At 42.2% G+C, this 27,032-nt stretch overlaps 1 protein-coding gene across 2 annotated transcripts in view; it reads right to left on the bottom strand.

Moving 5' to 3' along the window:
• The window catches only part of tenm4 (teneurin transmembrane protein 4), a 178,032-nt gene that overhangs the window by 49,278 nt on the left and 101,722 nt on the right, over positions 1 to 27,032 (bottom strand). Inside the window, exons 12-19 of one of the 2 annotated variants that reach the window (XM_080459789.1) lie at positions 25,902 to 26,087; positions 21,528 to 21,554; positions 19,038 to 19,184; positions 17,358 to 17,574; positions 11,875 to 11,994; positions 6,340 to 6,601; positions 3,809 to 4,076; positions 3,558 to 3,701 (exon numbers count right to left, since the gene is read on the bottom strand). In XM_080459789.1, coding sequence (XP_080315915.1) covers positions 3,558 to 3,701; positions 3,809 to 4,076; positions 6,340 to 6,601; positions 11,875 to 11,994; positions 17,358 to 17,574; positions 19,038 to 19,184; positions 21,528 to 21,554; positions 25,902 to 26,087 — 1,371 coding nt within the window. The remainder of the gene's footprint in view (positions 1 to 3,557; positions 3,702 to 3,808; positions 4,077 to 6,339; positions 6,602 to 11,874; positions 11,995 to 17,357; positions 17,575 to 19,037; positions 19,185 to 21,527; positions 21,555 to 25,901; positions 26,088 to 27,032) is intronic. The other variant, XM_080459788.1, reaches the window with a different exon arrangement.

The following is a 27,032-nucleotide window of genomic DNA, read 5'->3' as shown; positions in this document are numbered from 1 at the left end:
CAGGGAGAAGAAACTGTAATACACATGCACAGAAGGACAACATGCAAACTTCAAAACCTCAGACTCCTTCCTTTCACTCTGGGGGTAGAGTACAAACTACTATTCCATCATGCAGACTGCATGACAATCTACACCTACAATAAAGATAAACTCTGTACGCTCATAATCCAATTCAATCAAGACAATTTCTTCTTCAGAGTCCTGTTCATAGCCATGCATGTGCAATTTTGTGGATTCATGGTATTTCATTTTCTTGATCACCTTCAATTGCCGATACTGGTTTGGGTTTGCAATAGCTCTTTGGTCCAATAGTTTTTTCCTGGATATTTGCAGAACCAATCAGCCTCTGCTTTCACCACTTAACTCATTCTTTCTTTCAGAGTTTAACCCTCCTCTCTGTCACCACCTCAGCCTACAGGGAGACTGGCCAACGCTCCCATCTGCAGAGGTTTTTGTTTATGTCACACCTTCATTTGGGACTCAGTAGATTAATATTTGTTCAGCATCACTTAAAAAAATCATGTTGTTTCTTCTTATATAATTAGAAATGGGCATCTTTGATCTTTGTAATGGCTGTGTAAACTATCAGAATGTTAACCCAGGACCTTCACCTCAAGAAAATGTGGCAATTATATAAATCCAATGAGTGCAAACATTCATTGAATTATATTTATTAAGCCAACATGCCAGCATAGTGCTGGAGTGGATAGCACTTGCATGTTCTTGTACATGAGTGGGTGTTCAAAAACACCTTTTTGAGATTTCTGAGATAATTGGTGGCCTGTGAACTTTCCATAGGTGAGAATTAGGCCGTGTTTACATGACACATCGTTTTTGCGATTCCCTTGCAGATAGACTGTCACGTTTGCGCAGGAATGGCAAATATTGTGAAAATGATGCAGTTTTCCTGTAGGGCCACTAGTGGCTGCCGTTGTTTTTATAATGAAACCACACATGTGCACGCACAGAACAATACATGATAAACAATGACAATGGGAGTAAACAGACATTCATGTGGACAGACGACCAAGTTAGACTGTTATTATGGAGACTCTCAACTATAAACTACGAATTCCCAGGAGATTATGGATTGGAAGTCATGACACTCTGGAGGCCACCATTGTTGTTATTGTCCATCTACTGAGAATGTGTAGAAGAACTATTTACTAAGGCTGTGGTATGCATGCAAAGTAGCACAAGTTTATAAAAGTTGCCTTTCCCCCCCGTTTCCGTGGAGACAGAGACAAAGCAGTTTATAAAAGTTCTACCTTGGCAGCCAATTCCAAAAAGTTGCATTTTGGGTGACTCTGAGCACCGTTGTCATGTAAACGGATGCCCTAAATGCAAAGAAAGTGTTGCATTTTCACTTTGAATTGTTGCTGTGTAAATGGGCCTCAAGTGCGTGTGGTTGTCTGTGTCTGTGTTTGCCCTGTGACGGCCTGGCGACCAGTCCAGAGTGTATCCTGCCTTCTCCCATTGTCTGCTGGGATCGTCTCCAGTGCAACATGACCTTAAGTTAGATAAACCACTGCAGGAGATGGATGAATGACAAATCAACATGCATGCAATGGTATTTCCTACTATCAAATGTGATCAGTAATACAATAACTCTAGTGTTTAATACAACTGTTATTCTGCTTGAATGTTGTTCAGATGACCTTGATTCTCTCGTCACCCGTGAAACCAACACTTCATTGATTTTTGGAGATTGGTCGCGGGTCGGCTGTTGCTCCTGTCTGTTCTAAAACATTCAGTCTCATCCTGGTTCACAATGGCCCCCTCCCTTTAAGAAAGTATTTCACAGGCGGTATTCACGAGATTCTGCAGCTCGACACCAAGACAAGTCTGTTGTTGATTTAGAATAGGTTTCTTTGTGTACCTCCATTAACTGAGGCCTTGAAAATTGCTCCGCGTGTTCTGTGTTTGCAATAAGCAGTAGATGAAAACACAGGCACAATTTCACGCCAAAATGGGAACCAACAACCCTTTGGCACAAGGGGAATGTTGAGGAGTTAGAAAATTACCACACAAACGCAATAAAGGAAGGAAAAAAAAATTGACTCGCACTTTCATCGTGCATGTCTTTTTATCCTCACCGCCTCTCAAACATGCAGTATAGCCGGTGTGCATGTTTTTTACTCATACTTTTGCTGATTTACTCCTGGAGGTTTTTCAGATATGTAAATGTGAAGGTGTTACCACAGCCCAATCAATATAATCATATTTGAAATTCAGCATCTGCACGTCTGCGGTACTTTTTCTGCATGTGACGCGACTTGGTGACCCAACTTCTTTGAACAGCGCAACATTTGGTCTATCAGAAGTGATCAGCCAAGCATCCCTTTCCCAGGATGTGATCTAATCTCAGAAACTGCTGCTGCTGGGAGTAGCAGGCTGACAGAAATTAAATTAGGGATGAATCCCTTAAAAATGTTTGCCATGAAGAAGACATGGAGGTCTCAAAGGGTGCGGTGGTGGTGGAGGAACAGGCAGTGGTGGTGTTGAGAGGGCATGTAACAGCCTTCTAGCTCCTCTGGACTCCAAATTCAGATTCAGCAGGTTCACGGTGACAGATCAAAGTGCCACCTTCCGGACCACTTTTCAAGTATGGCTCATCTCCTCTGACGAGCCCTTCCAGACACAAACACACTCTGAACCCCATCTCGTGACAGGCGCTGCCCAAACGTATTCCGGCTGCCACCTTTCAGGAGTAATTCTCTGGAAATAAGAAAATTGACCCCCTCTCACCCAAAAATAGACGGTGGTGATGAGAAAAAAAACAAAAAACTGTCAGCTTTATCTATTGGTTCGTGCAACGGCTGTACGAAAAAGGCTTGAAAAAGCTATGAGGAGAGTCATGGTAGTGTTACACTGAATACATCATCAAAGGCACAGGGGTAAACACGAGGCACAGATCTATGGTTTCTGGCACATTCAAAAGGATCTCTTCAGAATGTAATGAGGAGAGGGAAACAATTCAAAAGGTTCCACTTTATGAAACCAAAAACAATCGCTTGTTAAATACCATGCCTGTTTCCGGTGTAAACAACTCATTAGAATTTTCTGAATAACAATGTATGTGAGTCACCTTCTTTATAAAGCTTTTTTGGTACAAATTGTGCAAAGCTGCTTAAATAAGCACAGAGGGGCTTAAAAATCTGAGTTTATTGTAAATACAAGGAGATTTGTTTTGAAAGTGTAAGGGCTACTATAGACTGTGTGATTACCTGTCTGATAAGTTTATTAGCTGCTACACTATGTGACATTGTGTGGTGGCTGTGAAATTTCTGACAATGTCAGCTAAAAATGTCTTTTCAACGATCAAAGTTATCATCATGATTGCTTGTGTCTCATTTGAGACAGCCGAAATTGCAGTGTGTGGACACCTTTACTTGCTCAAATTCAGCTTGCACAAGTTCCACTAGTTGCCAAATTAAGCACACTAAAATTAAATGAAAATAGGGTGTGGTGTAAAACTGCCTTTATAGTAGGTGTTCCTAACATATGAACTGCTAGGAATAGGATAAAAAAAAAAAAGGGATTACAAGTCGACTCACCACTCTGGATATTTAAAGCATGATGTTTGTCTACAGTCCATCCTCCGAGCTTGGAGGCAGTGGTTTCGTAGCCTTGTAGAACAGCAGTCCTCTTCTCCCACAGAATGAGGTCTGGACATGACTCATACTCAAAACCAACTGAAACTGGAAAAGACAGCAAACACTTGCAGGAAGGAACCAATGTTTGCTCTGCACAGAGAAAAACAAAAGCACCATATGTAACATACAGTAGATTGTGTTTCAATACTTACCGAACGCTTCCGACAAGCCATAGACCTTCTGGCTGTAGACGTCAGTCTTGTCCCACACAAAGTCATAGGCCAGGTTGGGGGCAGCGGGAAACCACTTTCTGAAGAGCCGGCCTTCCACAGCCACCATGAGGTGGACCTTCATCAGGTTGAAAGGTATAGTGGAGTGGGTGAGGGTCACCCTCAGTATCGACTTGTAACCGGGGGTCCTGCTGCTTAAATAACCGAGCTTCATGTCAGTCCCTGGTATAGGAACTTCCTCCTGCAGAGACTGGATTAGAAGAAAAAAAAGCAAACATATGAATGACAGGCACACACAACACTTTATAGTGCTTGACAGGATGAAAATCTATTTTCTTAAGTGGTTGCGGTAGGATTAATAAGATGCCTCTGTGTATGTTGTTTGTTTTACACACATAATCAATTTGTCAGCCTGCTGGTTCAGAGGCCACTGCTGCCTTTGTCACATAGTTTTTATAGCCTTGCCCGCAAGCAAATGTATAGACCCAGGGGTAGATTTGAAACTCTAATTAGAGGACAATTATGCTCTTGCGTAACATGGCATGTGATGAAGGATTTATTCATTATGGACTCCGATGTGCATTTTTCATAATTGATTTAATAATAGCATGTCCTTCATTAGGACAATAGTCTTCCAAGCAATCCATATGACAAAGGCATCACAGGGGTCCCCTGAGGTGCAAAGTCTGCCCACTCTAATAATATGCCAAGTAATAAAAGTTAGTTTGGTATGAAGCAGTGCTGTTGCCTCTAACCTCCAACTCTAACCTCTTGATGATATAACATTGGAGTCGTAGTCGGTGCTCACGTCTGGGATCAAGGCTTGACGGCACTAGTTTGATTGACCAACTCCTCCATGCTATAATTAAATCAGCCTTTGTTACTTGTCTCCACAGCAGAAAAACAAGATGTAGAGTTTCAATTAGAACAGTTACTCAGGGCGACATTCGTCAGAGGACATGTCGCTGGCGTATTTATTCTTAAATGTTCACACAGTGTGGCTGTTCTTGGTAAACTGATTGGGATACCTCCTCACGAGTGTAAACGGAATGATGTCCCTGTATGGCGCTCATAGAGCTCAAGGAACAGCAAAGACAAGGGCATTATAAATAGTCCGAACTGCCTAAATTCACTAATATGCCATCAATCTTACGAAGCGAACTGGGAGGGAAAGCAATGAGAGAAAGGTACAGAGATAACTGCTCGACATACAGCAACCTCGCATTCAGCAACACAGCTGCCTCCATGTGTGTTTGCACCAACATGACACATACACATGGGCACTGAGTCTGAGGGGGCACGGGTTGTGTTGTCCCCCCCAAAGTTAATGATGGTGGTGTAAAACCCCTTCAAGAATAACCTTTTTTTTTTTAACTCAGTGTCCTTGAAATCAAGCTGTAAAAAAACAAGCCTGCGCTCATTCCCTCTATCACAGAAGGAAATATCTACTGCACAGCAACTATTGACTGACGTCAGATTGATTGACAGGTTAAACACTGTCACTGTGGCGTTACCAGCCAGTTAGGACTAGTATAATTTTGCAACATGCATCATGCTAGAAATAATTAAATGAGCGTATATATGAAAGGTGAAATATTCATGAGACTGCCAGCAAAGATTCAAGCTCACCATGGATCCAGGTGGCAGCCTCTTCAGGTGTCTGACACAAACATTTTTATCCCACAACAAGTAATACATTTTGGTTTAATGGCTTATTTCTTGATTTTTTTCTCACAATTAAAAATTTGTGTTAATGGCAAAAAAGGAGAGGTTTTTTGTACATTTCACTGTATTTTGCACCAGAAATTTTTATTAAAATTGTTGTTATGTTAAGATTGTATTTTTTATTCTTTTTTTTTGTATTTCCAGTAGTAATTGTTTTGTCTTGTGAAAATATAGACAGTTTTATCACATATACTCTGTCTAAAGTCTAAATTTAAAGGTTCTTATGGCACTACTGATGATTGAACTTGGACTGTATGTGGCCTAAACTGAAGTAAAATGTGTTTGATACCTCTGTACTATAGCTTAGTTGATAATAATATGTCCCTTAACTACATTTATATTACATTCACTTGTAAAGATATGTACCATAGTGATAGAATCAGCTATTTTAACATCCACTTATGTCTTTTTTTTTATCATGATTTCCATAAAATAAAAAGAAATAAATCTGAGTAAAAAGTGTGCTCTGCAAAATGTAGATCAGCAGTGAGAAGTGGGAAACAAAAAAAACTCTGCAGGTGAATTGTAAAATCCGATTACGTTGGAAATGCAAACCAAACACGTCAAAATTGAGTTCCATGTTAAAGATAGTAATCATCACTCTCCAGTGTGACAGTACAATGCATTGTAAATTGCCCATATTCTACACACCAATTACACTAAAGAAAAGAAAAAAAACTGCCATGAGCCAGTGGCACCATTACTTGTACATGAGAAATAGTATTTGCAGTTTCTGCCATCTGTTTGTCACCAATCATACGTGGGTGTTGGGGAGGGCAGACAGTCACCTGGATCTCAGGCACCACGGTTCCTCTCTCGTTGCAGGAGCCAGCGAACGCGGTGAGCGGAGCCGGGGACACCACGGGCATGGGCCGGGTGAAGCTGCTCAGGTCACAGCTGGGGATGTCGTTCTCCTCGTGCCGCATGACGATGGTGTCCATGACGAAGAAGCGTCCCCACGGCAGCCAGAGCGTGTGCTCCTGCGTGATGAATGGAGCGCGCTCAAAGTGCAGGGCTATGGCAATGCCCCCATTGGTCACCAGGTCAAAACTGGAACACAATGTCAGAGAGGATGGATTGATTCACACACCTTGAAGATGTATTACAGATTTTAAAGGAGAAACTGCCCATCAGCAACTCTTGTAATTTGTTGTGCAGACCACAATGTATTTGAAATAAAAGGTCCAAGACAGATTCTTGATTTACTAAATGGTGACTTTTAAAACAGAGGGATTGTTTTTATTATACTGCATTATCATCCAAGCACATAATAGAATTATTGATCACAGCGTTAATAGTGCTATTCGACAGTAGAAGAATATTTTATTTAAGAAAATGTAAGAAATCAGAAATGAGGCATGACTGTTTCACCTCTACGTGCTTGCAATGCACTGCTCATGCCCTCACGTTTATATGAGAGAGAGAGGTTTGTGCTGCAGGATGGAGGCAGCCGCCACTTCTTTATTGATCCCTCAGAAGAAGGCTGTCCGCTCTAACATCAGTCTAAAAGCCCTGCAATGCAATCCCATCCACTGTGGCATTAGAAGGGGCCCTCTGCCTCTGGTGTGGCCTGAGTGTGTATCAGTAAAGAGGCTGCACTTTGGTGGTGTCATTATCTCTCACTGCTGCATGGTGACAACAGCATGCCTGCACCTGCACTGGATGTCTGCAGCTCCTGTCACATCTCGCTAAGAGCCAATTAGCACTTGGTCACCTGTAAGCCCCTGGGACAGGGCCGCATCCTCGCTCAGGATGCAACTTTTCCAAATTACAGGTAAAGAAGTAGGTCCAAATAGTGCCCTCTAAACTAGACAATCTCCCTTTTGGTTTAAACTACTATATTGAGCTTTTCCTTTGAAGGTAAGCATCCGATTGGCCGCAGTGATAAACAATGGTTTGCACCATCCTCAGTGTTTCGCCCCTGGCTGCATTTCTGCAGTGTTTTTTTTTTTGTTGTTGTTTTGTTTCTCCAGTGGTCCAGAGGCTCCAGAGCAGAGATGTTAAAGCAGTGTTCCCGAGCAGCCGCAATCTGTCAGAGCCTATGCAACTGCAGCTGGTCAGTTTGCATGGCACCTGGCAGGCTCAGGCAACGCACACTGAAAACACTTCTGGATAGATACCCATGGGCCTTGCAGCCAATCGATGAAGGGATTCACAGCCTGTTATCAATCATGACAACAGCCTTAAGCCATGTGACAAAACTTATTAAGCTACCTATAACAGCCTTGCTTGCTTGTGCCCTCAGGAAATGCATCAAGCTCAGAGAGTTAACCTTGCCAATGAATCTGGCACGGCTAATACAAATTATACACAATCATTTGCCAGCTAATGTATATTTATAATGAAGTGGGTGATAGCTACCTGGTGCTAAAGACAGTCAAGGACACAATAAAAAGTAAAAAAATAAATAAATAAATAAATGAATTAAAATTTAAAATTAAAAAAAATAATAATCATATATATATATATATATCTATATATATATATATATATATATATATATATATATATATATATATATATATATATATATATATATATATCACTGTTTCTCTTATGTTTGATCCCGAGAGAAAATGTTTAAAAAAATTATCCAGTAATCACATGTGCACTGGGTTTTCGATACATCCTGGAGAGGTGCTTAAGCATCTAATAATGTAATGAGCTGCAATCCATTACAACACTTAGAATTTCGGAAATGCTCAAAAGTAAATGAGTCTGTGTCAGTGCTCGACTAATCAACTTTTTGCTACGCAGCTGTAAAGACACTACTGTAGCCTCCTTTGTTTGGGCCCAGAAACTTCCCAAGATAGTGGGAAAGGTAATTTGAAAAACTAAGCCCTTGGACAATAAAGAACACATCATAAAAATGAGTTGAGACAGCTTTCCCATATCTAAGTGGCTGAACAGGTGCATTTCTGATTTCACGGTGCACTGAGCCTGTTTACAGTGATTGCAGGGGAGTTGCAGGAGACTGGGCATGTTTACAGGGGAACCTGGGAGATGGAGTAGTGTTTACACATATGCTGGAAGGGAGAAAAGAGTATAGAGCTTCGCAAAAAAAAAAAAAAACCGGAGTGATGCATAAGAAAAATGGGACAAGCATAAAGAGAGATGAGGGAAGTTAGTGCAGTGGAAAGGACATGAGACCTGGGCTCAAGGAAAGCACAGAAAATAAGTAAAAGAGAAGTGCCCAGAAAGGAAAGGCTTAAGGGCAGAGGGAGATTAGAGGAGGAAAAGCGTGAAGGGATAGAGAGCAGACGAAATAAGTGAAGAAGGTGAAGATGATGAGGTGGAGATGAGAGATTTTTGTAAAAACTAGGAAGTAGAGAAGAATGACAAGGAGATGGAGGGGACGAGGAGTGTGGCAAGATCAAACCGGTGGCAAAGAAGTGAGCCTTGGAGTGTTAGTGACTGATAAAAGTGTCAGGGGGAAGTGGGGCTTGGAGAGCAAACACCAATTCATGCTGTGCTGCGATAGAGGGGGTTGGTTTGCCACAAGGCCCCACTGACACTTGCTATGATGAGACAAACAGGGGATGTGAGGGCTGTGTGCATGTGTTTTCGTGCAATATCATCCACAGACGACACTCGTGGAAAAACAAAAATCAGGAGACAGAATTATTGGAGTTCCCCCCCTCCCCCAGGTCTTTCTCTTTAACTCCAAGAAACATATTCAAATCAGTCTGAGGCTTTTGTTTGGATTTCTGGGTGAAATTCTCCTGATGCCCAAGCAGCTCGAACAGACTTGTACAAAGACAACCACAGAGAGACTTCCTTATTTAGAACAAATCATCACCTTATCTCCCTCCAAAGTGACTCGAGTGATGCTGTAACTAAACAAGAAGATGGTGGACAATGATTTTATTTGTTTATTTTTTGCATCTAGTTAGTTGAGAAAGCAGAATATATCTTGAGTTGACAACAGAAGTCTGTGTCAAACCGACAACAACCACATAACGAATTAAAGACATCGTCAGGAGAAAAATCCTGAGGCTGAGAAAATAGAGAGAGGATATCAGCAAAGTAAATTAATCACAGGTCTGAGACCTAAACTTAAATGTGTGGCTTCATTCTCTATATCTTTCATGGTCTAATAAATAATGTCCATCTGCACTGTGTTTTATGAGCAGTGAGATGCTTTGAATTGGCATATTTTATTTATTCCCCTCCCTGCTGCTACTGAAGCATAACTTATGAGTGTACCAGAAGGGCTTTGTTTGATTTCTCTGGGAATTGAGCCGAGTACTCCAAAATTGGCCCAAATGAAAGCACAAAGCAGATCAATGACGGCACAGTTTGCTGTGGCAACTGCGGTCCCCTCCCCAATTATTGTAAATATTACTGTCACACCTCTGCTGAATGTACACAATATAGCTTGAGAGTTACAGTAACTCGAGAGGGGTGGGTTAAACTTTAAGTGAAAAGGTTATTTGGTTAAGGCATCTCAAACATAAAACTAGCTGTTATATCATTAGAGGGCAACTTCGGTGTCCAACTCATACAAAACAAATGCACATAAAATTCTGAAACTGTGTTTTTTTATGTTAAATATTATATAATAATGGTCCAAATCTTCACATTAAATAAATCAATAAAGACTTTAAATAAACATATTAATAATCTCTTCTGGAAAGACATTCAATGTATGCTCATATTTTCTTCATATTCAACAAGAAAAAAGAGAATACACACGATTACCGGAACGTTTGTGCAAATTGATTTTTAAAACAAATCTTTCACAATTGCTTTTCCTTCCTCTTCTGCCACTTTTTGTCAGGCATATAATAACTAAATGAAAAAAGAAACCAGATTGCATAGTATTTTTGACATGGAGTGTGTGTGTGTGTGTGTGTGTGTGCGTGCGTATGTTATTACATTTTTAGATATGTTATAAAGTGAGTCTAAAGGCGCGGTTCCACTGCACTTTCTGTTGCGGAGCGTCGAGGGCTGGGACGGGTTTTTGCGCGGGTTTTTGTGTCACAGAGAACGACCTGGATGGCCGCTGGCCACTTCCGTGTTCTTCGCTGGACGCGTCTCCGAGTCGTTCACAACCCGCCTAGCTTTTTAAAGTACTTTGCCATACTGTAACCTCCTGCTCTGCCCCGCTCCGCCATGTACTGCACGATGGAACAGCGGCTTAATGTTACTGTTATATAATTCTGTAGGAAAGGAATGTACCGGTAAGTCAATGCAATGACCCTGTAAAGCAGAGGTGTCAAACATAAGGCCCGTCGGCCAAAGCTGGACCGCAAGATGCTCTAATCCAGACTGCCAAAACACCAAGCAAATATGGAAAAAATTCAAAGAAAAAAAAATGTTTTAAACAAATTTCTTAAGAGTAGTGGACACAACACAACACTGAGACTCAAGCTGAGATATCGGCATGAAAGCTTGTTGCTCAAAGTCATGCTGTCAGGGTGAGTTTATAAAAACATGCCTAATGCAAAAGCTTCAGGAGGAGGTTTTTTACATTTCACTGTATTTAGCACCAGAAGGTTTAATCAAGTTGAGATTATAGTGATTTTCCACAGTATAAATATAGACATTTCCATCATGTATGGCCTACTCTGGGCCACAACAAAGAAAACCTTTAATGTTAGACTTTAAGGCCACATCCACACGAGTCAAAAATATCTTTTATCTCCCGGGGTTCTCAAAAAAAATCCCGTCCACACCTCACTATGAACACGGCTCAACACGAGGCTTCAGGGCATGTAGTACATTTGCCAGGCCTTTAGAGGCGCTGTGACCAAACACACCAAAAACGCAGAAGACGACGGACCACAAAGAAATTTAGAAGTAGACTCCTGCTCATAAACCTCTATAAAACTTTGAGGTCTATAGGTGTATGACCCTGCTCCTCCTGCTACTAGCGTCAGTAGCTTCTGCAGCTCGACCGGAGCTTGTAGTCCGTGATTGTTGAGGTTATTTCATGACATTGCTGACCGCGGTGGGCGGGAGTGGGGGGCGATTACGTCATCTTTTTTCCACAGATGATAGTCTTTGCCGTCCACACCTCGGGGTGTGAACGGAACACACCGGGGTTTTAGAATTTCCCCACTCTGGGACCCTTGTTAAAAAAAAACGTTTTTGCGCTTCTAAAACGCCGCCTCGTATGGATGATCGGCCATAAACAGCTCGTTTAGGTGAACCAACGTTCTCGTGTGGACGGCCCCTAAAGGTCGTCATGGCACTAGTTAACCCGTTCAGCCCATTTAAGAAGAACCTGGTCTGCATTTGGCTCCTGAACTGAAATGTGTTTGACACCCCTGCTCTGAAGTATTAAAAAATGTGTGTCTTGATTCACAGTTGGCTCTTACCTTCCATCCTGCCTGGTGATTGTGTAACCGTAAGATGGGTTGTTGATGAAACTTATGTTGACTCCGACTAGTGGCGTTCCGTCAGAGGTCACCACTTGTCCACGGATGACACAGGCATGGCTGTATAGGAGAGAGAACCAACAACATTCATAAAGTGCTTGCTGATTATAAATATTGGCAAGGTAATTAGACAAGAAAATAAAAAAAAGAAGGATAAATGTAGTCTAATATCACAAGGAAGTGAAGAACAATATACAGAAATGAAGCATTGTCTTTCTGCGGTGTACCCTGACCTCAGTTCCAGCTTAACTCAAACTCGGATAATACAGAGGAAGTAGATGGAAAAACAAGATGAACCAATATCTCTCAAACTTTAAATGTCCTTTTTGTTGACACACAGTTCGACAAAGTGGGATTTATAGCAGGGCTGAGATATTGGATAACACCGGATTGTACAGGAACACCTATAGGCAATTCAATGTACACACCAATAACAGAAAGAAAAAAAAAAAAGTAGTGCATGTTTCTTTCCAGCAGTGGAAATTCAACCAGATCGTTGGAGCAGAGAAAATCTGCAGTAAGTATGGATGTTATCAAGAGCAAATACTGTACACACTCAAAATAAACCAGATACAACTGCAACAGAAGAAACTAACTCCTCCTCTGTTGTCTCTGAGGGGGTTCTCCACCCAGAGTGGACGGCTAATGAGATAAGGAATCTCTATTTGCCTTTTGCTCTAATTAAAAAAATAAGGATTTATCTTTTCCATTAAAGAAAGCAAGTGAGAGAAATAATAGGACTGCAGATTGGAGGACTTGCTTGGCTGATTATCAAGACCTCAACAGATTTCCAGACTGACGTCAGGTCTCCAGAAGGTGCATAAATTAGATCTGATCATCAGTCGCCACCAATCAATAGTGGGAAAGCATCCAAATTCACCTCCTAATCTTTGTGAACTGATGAGTTGAGACCTTGCTGTATCATGCCTCCCTCGCCGACTCCTCATCATTATCAAGGCCCGGCTCATGGTCAGCCATTGTTTTTGTAGTCGTCTGCAAAAATTGGTCCCCTAACGAATGCCTTCCTGCCACTTCTTCATTAGACCGTGGCTATTTTTAATACTTTTGGGTCTTAAACACTGCCATGCACTGGAAACAATTAACATTAGCGTGTTAGTGGCTGCCCTCAACATGTCCTTACCAGAGGCAAGATCATTCACCCTACACTATCCTTGTCCCCAGAAACCCAGTTTTATGTTAATTAGGACAAATCTCCTTCAGAAGACCTTGGATGTCCACTGCTGCTCCGCAAACCAGCTCTGAATCTTTGGGCCTACAACCGAACATCTACCTGGATGCACTGACATAGAAATACTCCTCCAAGTGAACCCAGAACTGGCCTGGTTGTCTATGATTAGTCATTGATGCCAAAGGTTTATTTTAGAATCGTGTTTGAAGAAGCAGTCATCCACATTTTCTTCAGATGGAGCTGTGAAAGTGGAACTATCTCCTTCCTGCCTGTGTTAGCCACAAGGGAAGACGATTCCTCGCCATCAAGACAAATGATTTAAATATTGACATCAAACAGTGGGAAAAGAAAGAGCAGTGAAGGGAGCATGAAGAATTCACAGCAGAAAGTTTTGCTCTGTGTGAGACTTCACTCTTCCAAGGAGATTCACAAAGTGGAAAGGGACTTCACGATATTTGTAACCTCTCGTTTATCATACATCATCTGCAGAGCGGACAGGGAGGACGTGTTGTAAAATATAAACAGGTGAAGCCCCTGAACTCAGCATGAAATCATCTCTGGTTGTGTTTCTTTCTGCGTTATAAAAAATAAGACATCGGCAGGTCCAGTGTTTGAGTGAACTTGGTCATTGACGTTATTATGATCCATGCATGTGCACCTTTCACATGGTGGACACAAGCAGACCTTGAACTTGACTCCACAACTGAAAACCTTTATAAATGAGGACAAAAAACTAACTGGGTAGGTTTTTGAAACTGGCATGATAAAAGTCTTATCCAAATAAAGGTGGCTAAAACCATGATATCAGATCATTATGGGTAAAACACACCCTTACGGTCACACCTCTGAGTCACCAGGTAATCTCAAACACATGTTTTCAAGTGCCGTATATGCAATGTTTTCAAGTTAAAATGAAACACTTTTGTTGCGTTTTGGGTGTCTGTTTACACGAAAACGTTGCTCGGAACCAATTAAAACACAACTTTTTTAAAACAGCAATCAAGGTGAAACTTTTTGAAAACATTCCAACTCCGTCTCCTTGTAGACGATGGAAATGCTGCTACTGCACGTGTGCACCATGGTCGTAGTAAAATAGTTATTCTGCACATAAGAGAGTAGCTAAACAACAATAACAATGTTTGCCTCCAGTGTCATGACTCCTAGTCCATATCCTGGGATTTGGTGGTTTTAAAGTTGAGAGTTACCTGTAACAGCAATCCAGCTTAGTTGTCTGTCCATACAAATGTCTAAGTATTCGCCATTATTCATGTTGATAGTGTATTGTTCTCTGCGAGCGTGTGTGTGTGTGTGTGTGTGTGTGTGTGTGTGTGTGTGTGTGTGTGTGTGTGTTTGGTTTCATAAAAAAAAAAAAAAAAAAACAGCATACACTAGTGGCCGAACATGAAAAGTACATCATTTTCAGTGTTTGTCGTTTCTACGTAAACGGACGTCTTTTTCAAAATGTTGCTGTGTAAAAGTGGAACTTTTCTGAAACAAAAAGACAATCATTACACATTTTCACTTGAAACATTGTCATGTAATGCTGCTTTTACACATAGGCATGATGCGCTACAAATATCATTTTTCATTCATTCATGGCACATTCCTAACAATCTTATTGTGACGTTCAGATGCGTCACATCACATTAGGAAAATTAGGAATGTGCCACTGATGACAGGAGTGTGGGCCTGAACCGGTAATATTCCTGCTGTGAGGTTACAGTGCTGATATCTGACAATGAGGCCCCAATACTGAACTTAGGAAACTAAATACACTGACTTTATTAATATTGGAGGCACCTTTCCTTCAGAAACACCAACGACCACAACCATTAAAGTCACATATCAGCAATACTCCTGCTGTGAGGCAGCTTTGCTAACCACTACCGCACCATGTTGACGTAGCCGAGCAAGACAAATGTCCTATTACCAATATGCAGCAAAGTTTATTAAAAAATCAACTTTGATATGCATTTTATCATTTCAATTTGAGCCTCTGGTGAACATCATTGGCACACATAGTGCATAGTCCATACGGTTGTGGAAAAAACAACCTATCGTACATCCCCACATAATATATTTCACCCAGATTAAAAAGAGGAACAAAACATGCCAGACTTAAGTATAGAGAACTTGCACAGAGCAAGACTAATAAATAGTACCATTACCAGAGAAGCAACAAAAACATCATTACCCACGCAAATTACTTGATTATAGGGTGAAAGCCTGCTGCAAATGTAAGCATGCCACTGCAGCCCTTCCTTTCTCCGTCTGTATGTTACACAGCATGCTAAAGAGGGTTAGCTCCCTAAATATATAATGCCACTAAAAGGGGCAGGACACACCGAGAGGAAAACAAACAAGAGATTTTCTGACATTAATGGCCTAACACTGATAAAAGAGCTTTAAATAAAATAATAAAAGCACAAGCCTCTAAATGAAGCGAATGGCTTCTGCCTTGCTATTATAAGCCAGCTATCAATCTTTGCCCAAATTGTTCCATGGACAAAGTCCCTGTTTACTATTCCGGTCAGCACCCACTGCCGGGGCCTCGGCAGACTCTTGTATTATGTGTCACGGTGGAGAATCAAGAGGTTTTATGCAGTGGCAGGTGCTTTATTCAGTGGCACCTTTGCAGCTTTTTGTGGTGGGAAACATCTGAAATAGCAATCCAACATGTCTACTCGGATGAGGAAGTGGTTAGTGGATCAATACAGAGAAGATCAGTTGACCAGGGCAGGCATATCAGGAAGGAAGATGCTGAGACCGAGTCTGTGAGGCTCATCTCAAGCCCAGAGCCCCTTGTCATAACTGTTCATATCTGTCAGTGGGTGGGGGAATGAATACCAGGCATGAATAATAGATTATCACTGATATTTTTAGGTGAGCCGAGGCCTCCAATCTTGCAGCTCATTGCTGGTTTCTTCGTTTTACTTATTTATGGTGGCATCTTGTGAGAGAGACGAGAGTATTACTCAACCCTCTACGTCTCTTCCTGTGTCCAGTGAGGAATTGCAAAATGTTGAGTGGTTCTTGAAAGACCAGAAAAATGTCAATGAGGGAAAATGTCACGGTGCTTCTCTCAAGAGTCAGCTGACACAGCCACAAGAAGTTCAAAAAAACTAGACATAGCGTGCACTTGGCAACGGCTCCTATAGATTTCTTTCTTTTCCTGATGATGAGCTAATGTCTGACCGAATGCAGATAATGCAACAGTAAAAGACGAACCTGCTCAAATTCAGGAGTGTGTGGATGTTAACAGCTTTCAGCATGGCTCTGTTGTAAAATGAACATGGCTGTCTGATGGCATTTTCTGTCATTATAAAAAAATGCAGAGACCCAAAGAGACACCCATTTTCACTTAAAAAAAAAAGACAGAAATAAACCAAAATATCCTCAGTTGTTTTGATTGTTGTCTCCTACATCATATCAGTGAAATAAGCCAGGATGAGAGCGGTACATAGAACAGGAGATGCAAATAAGTGACACAGCTTCAAAAGCGATTAAAGATGAAAAAAAGAGACAAAGGGAAACAGAAGCTAAGGGAAATCTTTTGGGACTTTCCACTGCTATTCTGCCTGATATGAAAGGATCTCAGATTCCATGGCTGGGGTGTCAGGGGCTCAGCCTTTGGGAGTGGGCCTCATATGGATTACAGTAAAAGTAATCACAATACACGATTATGAGAAGCTCCTTTTCCTTGGGAAAGCTTTTTGCCACATTCTATGTGTGTCCATCATCATCTGTCCATCATCTTTCTAACTGTGTGCACCATCAGTCTCTGCCAATTTCAGCCTCCGTTGCCTTAACTGCCTCCCCTCCCTTCCGCACACATTTTGGTCTAGATTAGAAAAAGCAAATACTTTGCATTTGCTCAGATCTGTCAGTGTAACAAGCACAGAACTGCGATTTGAAGTGGCCTACTTTTAGAATTTAAAAAAAATGTACTGATTGATTTGTGCTTGCATCTAAAATGTCATTGCTCCAAAGAGAGATGTTTGCTAAGTTACAATAAAATACGGCAATTTCACAGTGGAGCACTGATGAGTTCAATAGAGCAGGTATTAAAAAACACAACTAATCCAATTGTAAATTGTAATAAATACACAAATAGCAATGCAGGGAAATAAGAAGTCAGTCTAGGAATCATTATGAGGGAGAAAAGAAAAACAGCTTTCGTCGAGCAGAATTACACTGGTTGGTGTCTGCTGGCAGTAATACACATGTCACTCACTTGCCATCGAAGGGGTTGGCTCCAGGGATGATGTGGGTGCTGTCTCTGCCCACAAGGAATCGCACCCTATCGTAGAAAGTCTGCAGGTTGCTCTGTGAAGTGGACATCTGTGTCTCCTGGATGATGTCCAGAGGATCCGGCGAGCCCACACACAAAGAGGTGGTGTGACAGGTTGCCTGCAGACAGCAGTCTGGATCCATGCAGTCCACCAGGCCATCTGACAAGGTCAAACAAGTCAGACAATTCAAATAAGTCTCACACACGCACGCACACACACGCACACGCACACGCACACGCACACGCACACGCACACGCACACACACACACACACACTGCCTCCTTACACAACAGCTTGAACACACCTCTGGCAAAATAAACTTTTGAAGATTTCTGCACTTATGAAACTATTCAGTGCGAATGCTCTTGACAAATATCATCACACATAATTTTCTTTGGCAATTCACTTAAGGAAAGCTGTAATAAACATAAGTAAAACGAAATCGCAATAACATTCACTGTGACCGCGCTTCATATTTTCAAACAGTTTGCTAAAGTATGATGTGGCAGGTATTGTTCCAAGCAATTTCTCACACTTATGTCTTAAATGTTGTCTGCGCAAAGTCTCCAGACCCTCGTTGAAAAAAACTGCCATGTGTTAAATTTTGGCTCATCAAACAAAGTCAGGTCAGAGCACCTTCTGCTGTTTTTCTTGCATTTTTCGTACATATGTGATCAGATCACTTCAGAGACTTGGCTCTTTGGTTGCTAGAAATCTGCTGGGTGCACCTAGGTCCCATTGTTTATTCAGTTTGACCTTTCTTGTCCTGAGCCGCTTCATGTACACCTCATATTGGAGAATATTTGAATATCCTATGCTTTGGTCTTGGTTCTCTTGCTGTAATTTAGAGAAATAACGCAGGGCAGAAAGAGCTGCTGTGCAATGCACTTTACTTTGCTGAAGTGGGTCATTGGACTCCCTACCCTTCGCTTTCAGGGGCCTATCTGGCCAGATGGGTGATAAAAATAAACCCTGCTGTCAGGAGTCAGTCAAATCCCCAGCAGCACCCTGCTTTTGCCATTGAGAGCCGTGCGGTCCCTGTACGGTGATGGGAGACAAACAGTTCCTGCATAAATAAGGGATGTTAGCACATAGCCATAGCCCAGAATAAGGTCTGGAAGAAAGGACGTCACGCCTTCCTGCTTGGCCCAGAGAGTGGTGCAGCCTCCTGGCTGGCTCTGTGTGTGTGTGTGTGTGTGTGTGTGTGTGTGTGTGTGTGTGTGTGTGTGTGTGTGTGTGTGTGTGTGTGTGTGTGTGTGTGTGTGTGTGTGTGTGTGTGTGTGTGTGTGTGTGCCTGGCTCAGCTCGGGGATAGTTAGAGGGGAGAACAGAGACTTCCTCCTGGGGCCAGTGAATTTCCAAGGCCTTAGGGTGGGTACTCTGCTTTATGATGAAGAAGGATAAAAAAAACAAAAAAAACCTGTGTCCAGGTGACTGGCTGTGAGCCATTACTCATCCTCACCCATTTAAGAGTACAACAGAGTCTGGACAGGGTACAGCAGGTAGTGTATATTCTCCAAAAAAAACAAAGGTGGCAAATTTTATAGTCAAATCATGTCCGGATAAGAATCCCTGTTGATGCCTGGGCAGTGTCGGAAGATGTTTTGTTGTTTGTGATTTTACCTCCATCGTTGTCCTTGACATCACTGCAGGCGGTTTCCATAGAGGTGTCACAGCCAGTGCCCCTCCAGCCCAGCTGGCATACACAGTACCAGCCATTGTTACCCAGAGTGCACCTACCATTTCCATTGCACAGGCCGGGACAGCCCTCTGTGTAACAGAAAAGGACAAAGACAAAGGTCGGCATGGAGAATGAAAGACAGCAGTTTCATTGGGTAACAGATAAAAGAGGGAATATTCCTTGAGAGCAAACACCAACAATACAAAGACGTCGAAATGTGAGCTTGCTGATGACAATGGTATGTTGCTAATATTTTCTCTGGAAGCAACAGAATCAAATCACATAAAGATTTTGAATTGGCGAGGGCGGCCTTAATGACCCTCAGATGACGTTGATTAATTTGATACACCTTTTGTGAAGCTTCTAATATCCCTTTGCAGCAAAATCAGATAAAAGGGATCTTCTAAATCAATACTCACTCATTACAACAGAAGATTGGCCTCCTGTATGTCCAAGCCAATACAGCGGGGCCCTGAAAGCGCTGCACTGTGATATGTTGGCCTTTATGCACATAATTGGGTGTGTTTTATATAATTCTGGATATTGACCGTAATTCTGATGGTAATTTTACTGCTACTATCTTCAGCAAAAAGAAAGAGCAGCATTACTGATTGAGAGAGTGTGTATTATTATTATTTGATATATTTTCTGTTTTTGCAGTCAATATCATTATCTCTTAAGGGAATAATGAACGCTCTGCTATTAAAGGATACAGAAGGCAAAACAGAAGCGAACAGTACAAAGTTTGTTAAGCAGAGCCCGGCGACGGGTGGGTCATCTGGGGGCGGGAACGACAGGTGAAACATTTCACTGTTTCTCAAGAAAACGAGGCCTCACGAGGGGCATAGATCAGAGGATTATCTCATCCATTCCTCTTCTGTTGTTTGACATTTATCGGGCACGTTATGATTCGCATCCTCTCGCTGAGGGTAAGAATCTCAAGCTATCAAATGCACAAGTCTGCCACAGTTTGTGTTGATAGCAAGCTGCCTCAAAAGAGAAAACGCTAAGCTGACCCACTTTGTCAACTACAGAGAGTAAGGCGACCGTCTCTACTGTATGCTCTTATATCACACACAGGGAAAAAGGAGGGGCGAGAAAGGAGAGAGCAAAAATCTGAAGCCAGACGAGTGTGTAAAAAAAACGTGACACGTATTAATAAGAGCAATCATTTGGTGGACTAAACAGTGATGAGAAAGATACAAGAGAAGTATTTAGGAGGATAAAAGGTAGAGGCAGTGCCAAAAATAGACAAGTGTTTTGGATCACGTGGTGAGCTGAGTCAGTGGCATTGTGCTTTTTGCTATAAGGATGGTGCTGTGATGACAGTAAGAATACAGCCAGAGATCAATGAACAAATCCACAAACTTATACTTACTATTGCAATGTTAATCCAAATAAATGCTTATTCCCGAAAAAAACTAAAAAAAACAAAAAAAAACTGTAGGTTGAAAGATGGCAAAAATGTTAAATATCTCAAATGTCTGCCATGTAAATGCTGGTACATAGCAAAATGAGGAACAATTTTATAATTTTTCTGAACATTAGTTGATGAAATTACAATCCAATCTGTAATATCTTCTTGTAAAAAGGTTTCAATGTCATAGGCTAATGCCAGTAGAAAGTGCCTTGTCTATTAGACACTGCTGAGCATTAGTCATCCTTTTATTGAGCAAATGGACAAAACAACTCTGGTAAGACCAGTGGAGACTGATGATGATTAGTAAGATCAGAATGTTTATTACAAGGATAAATAAAGATCCACTCTCTCCTGGCGTCAGTTCAACTTAATTGGCATCCCTCTCAGAACAGAGCCCCGCTGCGCCCTGCCCGAACCCGCCTGAGACGGCTCCAAGCGCCAGGTTGCCAGTGTTCGAAGGACTCCTCTGGCAGCCGCTCCCATGCCAGGTGGTCCATTACCAAGGACACAGCGAGAGTAAGAGAGCGGGTGCTGGAGGTGGAGAAGCAGGGTGCAGCAGAGCCTCCGCCCCCTGCCTGCCCTGCACCAACCAGACCATGAACTCTTTTAATTAGAGAGGATGCGGTCTCAGCACCTATCAGGCCCCTCTCGCAGCTGCACGCTCATCCATAATGCATCCCCCACCCCACCACCACCACCACCACCCCAAGATCCCCCCTATCGAGAAAGCAAGGATGCACACAAGCTAAATATCTGACACGTAAAGACGCCGGCGCAACTTGACTCACCAGGTGCGAAAGTGCTAAGTGGAGATTACTGTGTGACAATATGGCAAAAAGTTGATGGGAGGTGGAGGGTCTTCGGAATGAGTTGTTTGGGACAACAGGAGGTGTGTCGTGTTTGCATATGTCAATGTGGGGGAGGAGCATGGTATGTGTGCATGATTTGTTAATGTCGTGGCTGGAAATACAATGAGAGGAGGGCAAAATAGAAGGAAGGAGGAATGCCATACCTTTCACTACCTTATCCAGATAGTGAGCTTGGGAGATAAAAGACAGGACATATAAGGGAGGTTTGAACAGTGTCACTTCCATGACAGGACAGCAAGGCAATGTGTTAGTTCACAATACAAAAAGTAATTAAATCAAGGGGGGAGAAAAATGTAGGCATGAAGCATTATCGGCATGCATTATAAGCAAACAGAACAAACACGATCCGGCACAGAGGAAAGGGATTGAGATGGGAGGAAGAAAAGACTAGGGCGGTTGTAGAGAACAGAGAAAGACAATGATAGAAAAAAAAAACCATAATGTTCAGAAAGAACATTTCAATCTGTGCCTATTTATTAACTGCCAAAATGGGCAGACAACCTCAGGAAAGAATTTCAAAAGCAACATGATTGATGCACATATTACCGCCCTTTAATCTTTTAAGCAATATTGCACAGGAGGTCAGGATGTTCAGCAAAAAGCTCTTTTAATCTGGAAACACCTCTATTGACAATCCGGGGGTGGGGGCGTGGCGGGGAGTCACCTGAGGCTCCGTCGGTGGCGAGGCGAAATCGGACCTTCCACACCAAATGAATTCAAATTGATATCTTTGCCTTCTAAATGGATGACACTGAGGAATTTTCTTGTCGAGTGGGGATCTCACTATGGCACTTATAAAAGTCCCATCAATAATGTAAGGCCAGCATATAAAACATTCACAAACTGAGTCAAAGCTCCATACTCAGACAGCTGTGCTTGGAATATAGTGTAAGGAGAATTATCTTCATCTATTTGAATGTGAAATAAAGCTCACACCTTGGTATTCTTGTCTTTTACGAAATTTTTCATTTCAGTCAATTGAGTGAGAGTTGCACAGTTTTGCTCATTGAAACATGGCACAGGAGGAAGAGATAGAAATCGCGTTCCCACTTCCTCTCTGATGCTTGAACGGTCATAAATAAGTGAGCTGCTATTCGGCCACTGTCAGCAGGGAGAGATGCAGATCTCCTACTTGAATTACTTGTATCACTGTAACGATTAAAAGAAAGTGTAGACACAAAACTACACCATGTAGAACTTCTCTTGACATATAGAAAATGTGAACCACTTTTCTGTTGATATATCCCTCTTGATTCAGGTTTCAAGATTTCTGAATAACCTTAAATTTACCAGCATGAGATGATAATATCACAAAATCAGAAATAGGTTGTCAAATATATGAGTATCACCAATAACAGATTATTTGAAGGTCTTTCTAACCAGATCACATTAGTTTAATTGTCTTATTTAAATTAAACTAGTTTGCTTTTGTTGTTGATTATTTTTTAAAGCTTGTGAAGTGCTTCATAACATTGTTAAGAAAGAACTAGATGAATAAATATATTAATCGGTTGGTAACATGTTCTAATGGAAAATTAAATATGAGGAAATTACTTAATTGACTATTTCAAAACCGCAAATGCACCACAATGCTCAAACAGTATTCATTTTTTTCCTGACGTTTAAACAAACAAACAAACAAAAAAATTCAACATGGGAAAGAATAGATAGAAACACGGAGTGAAGAAGCTGCATCATGTAGCATGTCCTCTGATGCTTGGAGGAGGTTTGACGGGGCTGACATCAAATTTCATCGAGTTAGCTGCAATTAAACACATGTCTTTAATGAGGTTGTGTTACATTTATATGGTGAAACTGTCAAACCTCAGAACATCCATCGCCGTCAATGGGAAGCGTTTTCATGCTATCGTTTTTGCATTTCAAACACAGTAAATAGGTCACGCGCAGAGGTCAACAACAGCTTAGTTGTGATCACAAGTGGCCTGCGTGATAATGTACTCATTTCTTCAGCATGTTTAAGGCCCTGTTTACACGACAACACCTTCAAGTGAAAACTGCCCTTGAGTTTTGGGTTGACACGACCGTGGTGCTCAGAACCAATACAAATGCAACCTTTTGAAAATGGGTCCCAAGGTGGAACTTTTGTTTCAACTCCGTAAAAACTGGGAAAAACACAACTTTCCGAAAAAGTGTAGACCTCTGACAGTGGAACTGGATGCCCGTGGTCTGAGCCTCCTGCCCGTCTACAGTAAGCGGATTCATCTGCATTGAACTCTTGTCTGCTGAATTGAATAGAGAATCTCCACCCTGTCCACGAACCAGGGTTTGAGTCCGTCTCCACAATCTATCTGTCTGTCTATTCCTTCTATCCCATAACTCCAACTGGAACAGCAGAAAGCCGTCACCTCTGACCCTGGTTCTGCAAAGGTTTCTTCCGTTTAACAAGGAGTTTTTCCTTTGCGGTCACTTATCCTTGCTCATGTGGAATTGGTGGTTTTTTGTCTTTAAACGTGCCCTGAAATGACTGTGTTGTATTAGGCGCTATACAAATAAAATTTAATTGACTGTGCGAGTAGATGGACAATAACAACAATGTCTTCCTCTAAAACTTGGTAATGGAGGGCCGGTGTCCTGCATGTTTTAGTTCTCTCCCTGCTTCAGCATACCTGAATCTAATGATGATGTCATCACCAAGATTGTGAAAAGGGTTGGCAACCCGGGGCTCCGGAGCCGCAAAGTTTTGTCTATCCACTGTGGCTCCTTGAGCCTCGGTTCCACTGCAGTTCATCCCTGAGCCGGTACGGTAAGGCAAAGCGCACCCAGAATCAACTGTGTTGCACGGTCCCACTACAGAGAGTGTAGTAAATTGTAGGCGGTGTGATGAACGACGCGGGGATGTAACGTCATTACTCAACAATAGTGGCGCGAAGAGTGCAGTTGTTGCTGTCACAGCTCACGGCAGCTGCAGCTTCACGGCCATGCGAAGCTGTGAGCTTCCTTTATTTGTGACACAGCGGAAAACTTTCTCACTCCAAACTGCAGCGTCCATCTCCTGCTGGATCTCCTCTCCTGTTACTGAGAGGAGCGTCTGAACCTCGTCAGAAGACCACAGTGCTGTGGAGCACTGACGTTACAATAAACCCAGTCAACAAAACAACGAGTGTGTGCAAAGCGGCGTATGTGAACAATAATGGGAGTGTTTACAGCAGATGAGATATTTTAATATTGCCGACTTGTTGAGAGCGACGATCCTCACTACCAATCAGCAGACGTGTGGATGAACGACGCTTCATGTTCACTGTCACAGAGAGCGGCAATTATTCACTTAACACTAAATAATCCAGAATTACACAACTGAATGACATTGAAAGCCACACCACTCACGGTCATGGTTCTAAAAATCCTGATCGATCTCCTGTATATATGCGCTGATTTAATTATGTTCTGTTCAGTGGGAAATGGGTCCAAATGGCTCTTTGAGTGTTGAAGGTTGCCGACGCCTGGTGCATATGAATGTCTGTGTACTACCATTGTTAATGTTTATAGCATGTAATTGTTCTCTGCTCACGTGTGTGTGATTTCATTACAAAAAAACAACAGCAACAACTCGGGACCTGGCATGCCAACTAAATTGTTTTTAGTGTTTCTGCCATTCTGTGTAAACAGACATAATTTCCAAAGCATTGATGTGTAAACACCAAACTTTTCTGATACGAAAACGCTACAATGATGCGTTTCCACTTGAAACGTTGTCGTGTAAAGGGGGCCTAAAAAAATGCAAGGAATGCCACTACTTTGGTAAATACAAATATTAAACAGAATAAAGCTAAAATGTGGTGCATACAGTGTGAAGTTCAGTAAGCTCGTTCCCCTACACTATTTTAAAGGTGGCCGGCAATCATAAAGAGTAAATCACAAGATTTATCAACCCTCGAAGAACTGCTGACATTCTCTGCTAAAGGATAATAAACACCACTACAAAATACACAGCATCTAATAATTTTAGACTCTGGCAACAGAATGAAATATCATTCAAACCTATTTGTTACGTGGGTTAAGGATTTCAAGAACATGCTTGACTTTTACTCAAGGTCTGGATGCCTAACTTTTGCAGATGTTTTCAGGCGAACTATGGTTGGCACAAACATTGAGCTCAAAGCGGTGGTTGACCTGCTCACAATGACTCGCATGTCTGCGATTGAAATTAAAAGTAAATGGGAAGGAACCAAAGAAAGAAAAAAAATAAGAGGATGAGAAAAATGAAAGGACACCTTAGCACATTCCCACATTAAAATGCATGAAGGCAAGCCTCAGATCCTTGAGTAAACCTGTTCATGCTTTACCGAGTTGCACAAATTCAATTAAGCATGCTTTTCTCCCTTCTTCTCCAACTGGACCCCTCACACCAAGAGCTTCATACACAGGCAAGCAGAGTCTCAACCTTTGCCTTTCGTTGGCCTGCATGACAAACCCCCCCCCCCCCCCCCCCCCCCCCCCCCCCAGCACACAAACACACATAGTACCCCCACCCCGACCCAAACTTCTTCCCATCCTACCAATAGTGCAGTGCTCGCCGTTCCAGCCAGGACTGCATTCACATTTGCCGTCCCTGCAAGTGCCATGCTCGTTGCAGCGTGGGTGACACGCCCTCTGGTCACACCCAGTGCCCATCCAGCCGTCGTCACAGCGGCAGGTGCCCGAAACACAAATGCCATGACCACCACAGTCCGCTGCACAAATCTCTGTGGGAGACAGAGACAGAGAAAGAGACAAAAAAAAGAGTAGAGGGGGGAAGACAGAAAGGAAGGGAAAGGGGGATGGAAAGGGGAGATGAGGTGGTGATGGGGCACAGCAACAGGGGTGAAAAAAAAAGGCAAATCCAGAAGTTATTGTCAGGGAAAGGCAGACACGCTCCACTACCTTGTCTGATGGCAGCTGAAAAGAAATTCCTGCACCTCATAAGGGGCAATCCTTTTTGACAATACAAATCTAATAAGTCCATTACCGAGAACAGACAAGGATTGTGGCGGCCTTAGCAGACTTATTCTTCCCCGTGCCTCCTCCCCTCTTTGTAAATTGAACTCTTTGTGCCAGAGAGGGGGTAAAGAGGAAATAATACACAGCTGGTAATGCTTATAGGAGCGGCCATAATACCAGTACTACCAATTTCTGATGAAACTGTAAATGTTATTTTCCTTCCCCGGTGCACGTAGTGCTCATGGCTTTGACACATGCTCCGTTATAGGTTACAAGCAGGAGGTGAGGCTCAAAAGAATCACTGAAAGCATAGGATGTCAATACATGTTCTTATTCCCGCTAAGTGCTGTGCACCGGAGAAAGGAGGACATTCATGAAATGAAAGCGAGTAAGAGACAGAGCCACGGTGAAGCCTGGCTGATGCTATTGTGTAGCAGCTGAGAGACCTCCCTGACTGGGTGTGATAGAGCCTGGGACATTAGCCCCCGTCTCATGAACTCCAGGGACAGCATGACATGCTGAAAGCTGAAAGAAATTAAACACTGACAGATTACTTATGAATCTCATTCAATTTTAACCTCTTCATTAACTATCCTGTAATAAAAGGGAGCTTAGGAGTATTGCGCAACAACGAACAATAGCCATGTATTCTTGGCTTATTAGCCCGGCCAATTCAAATATAACCACAGGGGACAAACTGGAGGTAAAAT

This window comes from Lipophrys pholis (genome assembly GCF_963383615.2).
Source record: "Lipophrys pholis genome assembly, chromosome: 3".
NCBI classification, from domain to species: Eukaryota; Metazoa; Chordata; class Actinopteri; order Blenniiformes; family Blenniidae; genus Lipophrys; species Lipophrys pholis.
The sequence above is the reverse complement of the archived record's forward strand: the minus strand, read 5'-3'. Positions and strand labels throughout refer to the sequence as shown.